General features: G+C 45.7%; 1 protein-coding gene across 3 annotated transcripts in view; it reads left to right on the top strand.

Moving 5' to 3' along the window:
• Nucleotides 1–795: 795 nt before the first annotated feature.
• The window catches only part of QUA3 (S-adenosyl-L-methionine-dependent methyltransferases superfamily protein), a 147,518-nt gene continuing 139,314 nt past the window's right edge, over nucleotides 796–8,999 (top strand). The window contains exons 1-2 of one of the 3 annotated variants that reach the window (XM_087684554.1): nucleotides 800–1,256; nucleotides 1,382–1,613. In XM_087684554.1, coding sequence (XP_087540680.1) covers nucleotides 1,389–1,613 — 225 coding nt within the window. In that variant the 5' untranslated portion in view covers nucleotides 800–1,256; nucleotides 1,382–1,388. Of the gene's footprint in view, nucleotides 1,614–8,999 lie in introns of all 3 variants that reach the window. The other 2 variants (XR_015691838.1, XM_087684553.1) reach the window with 2 other exon arrangements.

Below are 8,999 nucleotides of genomic sequence, written 5' to 3'. Positions count from 1 at the left end.
ATTTCAACCTTCAGGAAGTATGTGGGTCTAAAAGAACTACGAATGCTACAGTTTGAAATCACGGTGCATAGAGAAATATGTCTCAATAAAATGATATCCTTTAGGAAGATTGAAAGCCAGAAAGTACCAAATTGCTACAAGAGTTTTTGTAATTTGGAGATTCAAATGAAGAAGCAATATGGTCTATGTTGATGCTCTCGTGCTTGTCATAGCATTGCTAGTGGCATGGCATATGTTTATTGTATTGTGCTTAGCATTGTGAGGTAGGGAGAGAAAAGTACAAACCCTGAGGCTGAACTGTGTGTGTGTCCTCTCCTCTCTCTCTCTCTCTCTCTCTCTCTCTAGGTGTTGTAGGTAGGCCATGCAAAAAAAAAAAAAGCATATAAGAGAAGCGTGTTTATCAACTTGAATTCAAGTTGAGAAAGTTTTGGTCAATCTCTCTAAAATTAGAGATGTTCCAATTTGCCCGCATAGTCTCGAGATAAGTGGGCAGTTAAGTGAAGATATGTGGCCACACGAGGGGCAGCTGAATGAAGCAGGCATGTGACCACACAAGGGAAGTTTTAACTCTATCGACTCCATGAACTCAGTTTTGCCTGCGTATGGCATGGTTCTAAATTCTAATGATGATGCATCACAAGGCTCAACCATGTGGAGGAGGGGCACCGAGAACTCTGTATCGATGCAACGGGACTAGCGCGTGGCACGACTGTCCGTAAGTCCGTAAGAGGGCCGAAGCTAGTGTCTTAGTCACGGTGATGTAAAAAGCTTGTACACGAAGAAACATGTCGAATGTCAACGTCTCGAGGGTGGCTATCGAGTTCGGATTTTTGTCTACGAATAGTTAAATCGGTAGCGGCAGAACATGTCGTGACTCGTTTGCGCTTGTCTTTCACCTGTCGGCTGCTTCCAGCTATGCCGAAGGTTTAGCCGCACAGATCCGGAAGCAGGCTGCAGTTTTGCGTACAGTTTCCCCCTTGCATATTTGAAGCAGAAGCATTTTCAAATGGGTCATCCGTGATGCCAAGCATTTCCCCAACGGCTTGCAAACCCTAGCTCAAACACCGCCTTCGCCATTTTCCCCGTTTGTGGCATGTTATGTTCTGCAGTGGTCAGCATTCCCGGAAGGCACAGTCCATAGCTCCGTCATGCTCAACAATCTGTGAGAGTTGTCGGTAGCTTTCATTCTCAGGCTCGACATGGGGGTGGCAGCTTCTGGAAAGAAGCAGACTAAGCAGTGGAAGCTCTTAGATCTTGTATCGGGCATTCTTTTTTTGGCCGTATTCCTGGTTTTAGTGCTTGTTTACACTCCTTTAGGAGACTCGTTAGCAGCCTCAGGACGACAAGCGTTGGCTTTGACAACGGTTGATGTGTGGAACAGGGAAAGGATGCTGCAAGCTATAGAGGCTGGCCAGCAGCCTTTGGAACCGTGCCCGCAGGAATTTGTCGATCACATGCCTTGTGAGGACCCCAAAAGGATGCGGCATTTGAGCAGAGAGAGGAATTTTTACAGAGAAAGACATTGTCCTTTATCTTCAGAGAAGCTGCTGTGTTTGATTCCTCCACCGAAGGATTACAAGATTCCTGTTCCATGGCCTAAAAGTCTTCACAAGGTAATGCATGATCGCATATCAAGTTGAGAATGCTAAAGACTGTCTACTCAAACAGAAGTTGTAAGAAGGCATACATTTTACCTAATTACGTATCTTCAAGGAAATATCTTTTTTGGAAGATCCAACACCTATGTAAACCTAGACACAAGTTCTTACCACATAACACTGCCCTTCAAATGGTTAAGAATTGTGAAGAAAAAAAGGTCACATAGGCTTCAGTAAATTATAAAGTGTAATGGAACCTAGCTGTGTCATTTGATGTGGTTGGCACTCCCTTTGCTTAGTGACATGGTGCCACTGGTTGTTTGGTGGATTAGGTTGGCTTCTATCACTGGATTCTCCCGAACTTGAACTCTTTATGTTCAACTGAAAGAAGCATTTGACTATGTGAGAAATATATGTGTTTGTGTGCGTGCACGAGGCGCTCATGCATGCGTGTGTGTGTATGTTTATGTGATATGCTACATGGCTTATGTCTGGGGCTAAGAGTCCTACTAAATGTCACACATTACAGATTTGGTCACTTGAGTTTTTAGAGTTTTTCCTGGTTGTCATACATGCTTAGTTTCTCTATAGCTTGGTGCAGCTGCATTTTAGATGCTCATGTTCTGTTCTCTCGAATTTATTACCTGGCAGGTAGTTCTATTGCATGGGGCTTGTGTAACATTGTGTACTAGCTTCACACTTAGTTCAGTGTGCATAAAGTGGGTGTCTAAGACGTGGTTTTTCATTTATGGGGCCTGGGCGAGTCTTTTGAGATGTATGACAAGTGAAATAGTGCAGCTGGCAGGTATTTGGAGCTAGAAGCAAGCTCAAGGCTGTAAAATAAAAGGCAAAACATTTTTAGCATGGGTCTTGTTAAGTAATCGATTCTGATATGTGGACCTCACAAAGAAAAGTTTTGAAAATAATGTGCAATTGACAAGAAGAGGCACAAGGCATGTCAAATCTAGCAACAAACCATGCGTTTTCAGGGGAAACTAATGTTTAGCCCAAGCTTGATAGATACTTGGTGATCCTAAATATATGCAGTGAACTTTGAATCTCTCTTTCTAAAATCTATTGGTATAGTTCGTAGTTGACATACTTGTTTAGGGCTTTTTGAACTTGTTCATGGTTATTCGTTAACCATTTTATATCTATAACCCTCATAGATTCTTGTTTATTAACATTCAAAATTCACTTACTGAAATTGAGGCTTGTTTTGATTGGGTGCCATACTCAACTTCAACAAATGACGTGCCTTGCATGTATAGAATGCTAGAGATACATGAGTGTTCTCCAAACTGGTAGCCTAGGGTGGTAATGCTACACTTTACAACTCTTCAAATCCTAGGTTAGGAACCTTAGAATGGCCACACGTAGTAACTTAATGGCTTGTAACATTAGTGGTCCTTTTGCACAGTTTGTTCATCTTGATAATAATGTTTTGGTTGCAAGGAATGCTTCTACATCTTAGCTTATGTGCCTCTTGCCAAGTAATCATGGCCAATGTTTAGAAGGGGAGGCCACCTCCTTTTTGTTGATGTTGGGTTGCTTCGGCTCCCAAAAGAAAACAAAAAAAGAGGAAAAACTATTAGGGGCATGTGAATGCAAGATTCAAGAGGAAGCCTGAAGGCATTGAATGAGGTCTACAATACATGAATGAAAAGCTTGAGTACATGATCAGTCCCTACATAAGGTGTGCAAAGCAATGGTAATTAAAGTGCTACGGATGAATGAATTACACCTTTTCTTGGATCATCAGTGTGCTCGAATGCTTAAGGAGCTTCATTTAAATGAAGCCTTTATGAAGAGGTTGTCAAGTTAAGGATTCACTTCTGAACGTATTGATGTTGGTGACCTTGATGTGCTTGACACAAGCATGCTTTATCTATGGCTTACTAACTTTGGTTAATGCACCTGAAAACTGGTTAGCAATTTCCTTAACCATACATTTGGGCTACACATGCAGCCTCGTCTCTATCTGTGTGGAAGAAAGAGCAACAATTAACAGCTTGGGCCAATTACTCAATTGTTGAGATACCAAAACTTGCTGCTAAATTATTATTATTTAATTGTATTTTTCAGCTCATTAGAACAGCCCCAAAAAATGCATTTTTGCCATTTGTACATGCTTTGAACAGTTCTACAGCACTCTAGACATTCTTTTGGCTCCAACATGTTCTATAAAATGGACTTAATATGCACACCGCTCTCATTCCTTATATCCCTTGTCCCCATAGTTGTCACCATCAGGATCTATCCTTATCCACTCTATCCGGAGGGATTGCCCTTGCTGCCACCCATCTTCATCAGCATCTTGGCTGCTGTCAGCCTGTTTGTGGACACTCCTTTCTGCCACTAGTTGCCACGTGGCTTCCATGTGCTGTGTGTGATTGCTGTCAGACATCACGACCAGATCAGCCGCTTTCTAAATATATTTTAGGCTTCCTGTAGCTGCCATGACCTCTTGTACAGCATCGTCTTCACTATAGTTAGTTGGGTGGCATCATTTACTAACTTGGTGACCTGATTTACAGCATAGTGATCTGATCTACAGCTGGGCATTGCATTCAAATCTGTGTTTATGAAAGAAGAGCCTATTTAGCATTGTGATGTTCCAAATGTAGCTAATGAGCAAAAGTAATTGGTGCCGATAGGGCAATCGGTGCAAATGCAAGGCCAACTTGGAAGGGCCAATTGAATGGTTTATGGACAATAAGGTATCCATGCTAATGTGGGCCACTTGGGGTACTTTGGGTGTGGATCAATTTTTGAAGCAATGGTTGCTAATGCCTTAGCCATGGGAATGCATGGATTGAATATGGATAGTATGCAACTACCTATGCAGGGTATGTAAGGCTCAATGTATTTGGGTGTGGCAAGTGGAATGCCAAATCCACTGTATAGTAATGTTGGCATGATACCCAAGGTACAAAATGGTATGTTTGATACTGCATCTATGCAGCTCAATATGTTTGGGACTCATGGAACAATTGTTGGTTTTGCAAATGCACCATTTAATGTTGGTCAGAATGTCACTATGTCACGAGGATGTGAAATTTTGAGACGTGTTAATCTTGTTGATAACATTTGATTAAGTTAATAATCAAATGTGCAAGGTTGTTTAAGCACATGTGATGCACATGGTGAATATTCCATAGTAACAGGCCAAGGACCCCGAGGATGCAGTGGGGTTGAAGGTAAAAGTTGTGATAAGTTATGCCGAATTGATTCTGTTGGTCAGTTGGTATTAGATTGGACCCTAGGGCAGTGGTTTGGCCAATAAGTGTCAATGGTGACTACTCCAGGTTGCAAATGGCCTAGCCAATTTAATTATGGATTGGCACATTTAATTTTGGGTAGGGTCAAAAGGACTGAAATTAATTTTTAGGATTATCTAATATTGAAAATTAATTAAATGTTTGTATAATGTTGAAAAATGGATTTAGAAGGTTGCCACTTGGCAAAAATGCCCATGCAAACCAAGAAAACGTTTTTGGGGAGTTGGGTTTTAGCCATTCAGTTAGTTTACAACTTGAGAGAGAGAGAGAGAGAGAGAGAGAGAGAGAGAGAGAAGTGGAGATGTGCGCTTGCTGCCTGATTGAATTGTTTGGCCCTACCGTCGTCGGGGTCCTATGTCCGTCGCGTGCCCTTGCTTGGGCCTGCGCTGCGGGGCCCTCTGCCTGTCGCGTGCCATTCACTGGCCCGGTGACTATCCCTGGCATCGCCCCTTGATGCCTGCAACTGTTGTGCGTCCCTCCTGTCACGTGGACGTGCGCACGTCCCGTCGACTTGGTCCTTCCCTCCTGCGCACGTTGACAGCCGTACTGGCCTGCCGCCCTACTAATCATCTTCGTCCTGCCCAGCTTCAGCCCCGCACAGTTGCCCGCCTTGATTTGATCGTTTTTTGCCACCAAGGGGAAGCGGCCTGTCACACCCAGGTTGCCACACAGCGAGCGTAAGAGCGTGAGCCAGCAAGGGAATGAGGCCTCCTGTTCCCTGCTTGTGGACATGCCCTCTCTGCACAATGGGCGTTTGTTTCTGCTCGCGCGCTCCCTAAGCCCCTTCATCAGTCCAGTGCAGGGTGCATTCTCTTTATTTGTCGGGGTCCAGTGTGCATTTTTAGGGCAGTTTCTGCATTTCCCAGGCTGCCCACACCTGCCAGGCATTGTCCCCCTGTTTCGGGATTTTTTGGCCCCAGATGTGCCACGTCAGCATTTTGCGACTGCATTAAATGCAGTCGGCCCATTTTTAGGGCCCCTGGGGCAGGTCGGCCAGTTTTGGGCTCTTTTGGCTATATATAGCCAGCCCCCCACACTTGGCTGATCATCTCTCTTCAGCAGGTGCACACTCCGACGTCCTTCTCCTCTGTCTTTGGTGCAGCCATCATCATCAGCCTGATCTGGTTCCCTCACTGACGCTCCAGGCTGCGTGCAAGGACTGTTCTGTCCATTCTAGTGTATTCAGCATTCATTTCAGTCAGTGCAGATTTCTCTTCCTTATTTTCTGCTTTCTCTCTCTCTCTCCCTCCGTGTTCGTATTTCCTCTTCCGCAGCGCACTCTCACATGGTATCATCGCCAAACTGAGAGCACGGAGGTCTTCATCGACTGGAGAGACACCACACATATCATCTGTTGCTGCCCCCCTTCTCTCCAACAGCCAGGCAGCCCCTCCAGGTGGTCTGAATATTTGCGTTTGCTGCATAGGTGGTTTGAATATTTGCGTTTGCTGCATCAGCCCCTTCCAGAGGCTGCCACGTCATCAACCAGCTCCTGCTACCTGCTTTTTCAGCTGGGCGGCCTTCTCTTCAGCTGGGCGACTCCACTACAGGCTGCGTTTTGCATCCAAGGTGGTCGTTTTCCCTCCTGGCGGCTCATCTCCAGCTGGCGCTTCTTTTCTGGGCTGCGTTTTGGTGCCTGGCAACTTTCCCTCTGGATTTTGTGCCCTACACAGCTGCGTTTTCACCTCCTGGTGATAGGCGACCCGATTTCCTGGAGTTTGGTGGTTCTTCTGGTGTTGGTGACCCTTCTGGTGGTCATTCTTCGGCATCGGCACAGTTTTCTTTGGTATTTGGTGTTTTGCAGATATCGAAGATGTCTTCTTATCAGTTTACAGGTTTTGATGATTCAGGTGATGAGCTTTTGTCTCGACATTCATCTGAACGGAGGCGTGATTTCTATCGCGAGGATCGTCATACGGAGTCTATTCCTCGTTCTCGTCCCCCTTCTATTCATGTATCTCGGCACGCCCTTTCCAATGGGCCGAAGATGCAGCCTTTGGTACCCCCTGTACAGGTACCCGTACTTCCTCAGCTGCCCAAAGAGGACCGGTTGGATGGCTCCAACTTTTCTCTATGGTCCTGCAAGGTGGAGTGTATCTTGGACTCCTTCGATCTTTGGGAGCTTGTTTCTGTTCCTACTCCCCAGCCTATGGTGGATCCCGCAGATGGGACATCTATGGATCGCGCAGCCTTATGGGATCGGCTCAATTCTAGAGCCCGATCTTTCCTCTTTCTGAGTTTGCAGGATTCTGTCCTTGTTCATGTTCACAGGTTGAAGAGTGCAGCGGACGTGTGGCAGAAGCTAGCGTCTCTCTATCAACAGAAGACGTTTGCCCACGGGATATCTCTTGAAAAGAAGTTGCGGATGCTCGCTATTGATGATAGTTCTTCCATGAAGGACCACATCAACAGATTACAGGATATGAGGGATGAGCTTGCATCCCTCAGTGTGCAGCCATCATCATCAGCCTGATCTGGTTCCCTCACTGACGCTCCGGGCTGCGTGCAGGGACTGTTCTGTCCATTCCAGTGTATTCAGCATTCATTTCAGTTAGTGCAGATTTCTCTTCCTTATTTTCTGCTTTCTCTCTCTCTCTCTCTCCCTCCGTGTTCGTATTTCCTCTTCTGCAGCGCACTCTCATAGGTCTGTTCTGCCCAAGAGAGAGAGAGAGAGAGAGAGAGAGAGAGAGAGAGAGAGAGAGAGAGGTCTGCGGTTTCTGCCTTCCGTGAGCTCTTGGCCCGGCCTTATACGTAGTGATACAACATGGCTGGTCTGGATCTGGCTTTTATAGACCAAATGGTGGCAGCTCTTGGTCCGGATTCTGATATAGAGGAACCAGAGGATATGGTTCCGTGCACAAAGGAGATGCCCCTTGGTCTTGACTTCTAGCCTGTAGGCAAACGCATCAAGCATACTTCGGAAGAGACAATGGATCATCAGGATCGTTCCTATGCTCAGGTTGCTTCTGATTGTGTGGACTCTCAGGATGTTGACTGGGAGCATTTGCTGGAGTTTGCCAACACTCTGCTTGGCGATTATGTTCAACATAATCAAGAAGTCTTTTCTGACTCTGCAAACTGAAGATGTTTTGGAAGCCACTATGGACCTGAAAAATGTTTTGGGCTCATTTTCAGTGTCTTATGAACGTGTTGTGATACTCTTCTTCACTGGTAGGATCCTAGTGCTTTCTCGTATTCGCAAGTGGCTGCACAGTTTGCTACAAGGGGAATGCGTTGAAGAGATTTTTGTTGGGCCCCGATGCTTTTTTGAGGTGCTGTTGAAATCTGAGACGCACCGTGCTACTCTCCTGTCTAAATTGCCATTGTTCTTTGATCGCCGTTTGGTCCATGTTGTGCCATGGCGCCCAATGGCAGATTTTCAGCGCCTGCTTCAATGTGAATGCCCTATGTGGATTGAAGTGGAAAACTGTCCGGCTATCTATTGGCCACTGTTAAAGGACGCCATGGCCGCTGTGGGCATTGTTTTGTTCCCCCCGAGCCTAAGGGCCATGAATCGTAACCGTTTGTGTATGTTATGGGACACTGCTAGGAAAAGGCCTGCTTGGTTACGTCTTAATTGCTTTGGCATGCATCCTTTACACTTTCGTTTGAAATGGGGCAACTTTGTAGGACATTGCTTTTCGTGTGGAAAATTGGGGCATTTTATGGCCGAATGCCCAGAGAAGCAACAGACTTCAGATGCTGAGCATGTTGCGCTGCCCATGGAAGATATGGTGTGTGATGCTCCGTCGCAGGATGCCACCCAGCCACCTAAAGTTTTGGATAAAGGTAAACAACATGTTTCTGGTTTGGATTCCTGTGGTAATGACTAAGTAGATGTACGCGCAAAAAAAGGCAATAGGCTTGTTGCTGGCATGGCGGATATTGTGCCTATTGTCTCACAAGATTCCATGCGCAGGAAAGAAATGTTGTCTTTAGAGCACACTGCTCCTGCTATGGTTTCCTCTGCTCCCCGTCATCAGCCCACTAGGAGAGTGTATATGGATGGTCCAAAGGGTCCACCTGCTAAGCTGGCTTTTGATACTAGAGGTAACGTCATTACCCCATGGGATTGTCGTTATCCCCGTTCCATCCCCAAGATAGCGGATATGCCGTCTAC

Source organism: Lygodium microphyllum, chromosome 9 (assembly GCF_053477565.2).
Source record: "Lygodium microphyllum isolate KBCC chromosome 9, Lygodium_microphyllum_v1.1.10, whole genome shotgun sequence".
Classification (NCBI taxonomy): Eukaryota; Viridiplantae; Streptophyta; class Polypodiopsida; order Schizaeales; family Lygodiaceae; genus Lygodium; species Lygodium microphyllum.
Note: the sequence above shows the minus strand (reverse complement) of the source record. Positions and strands in the feature narration are given on the sequence as shown.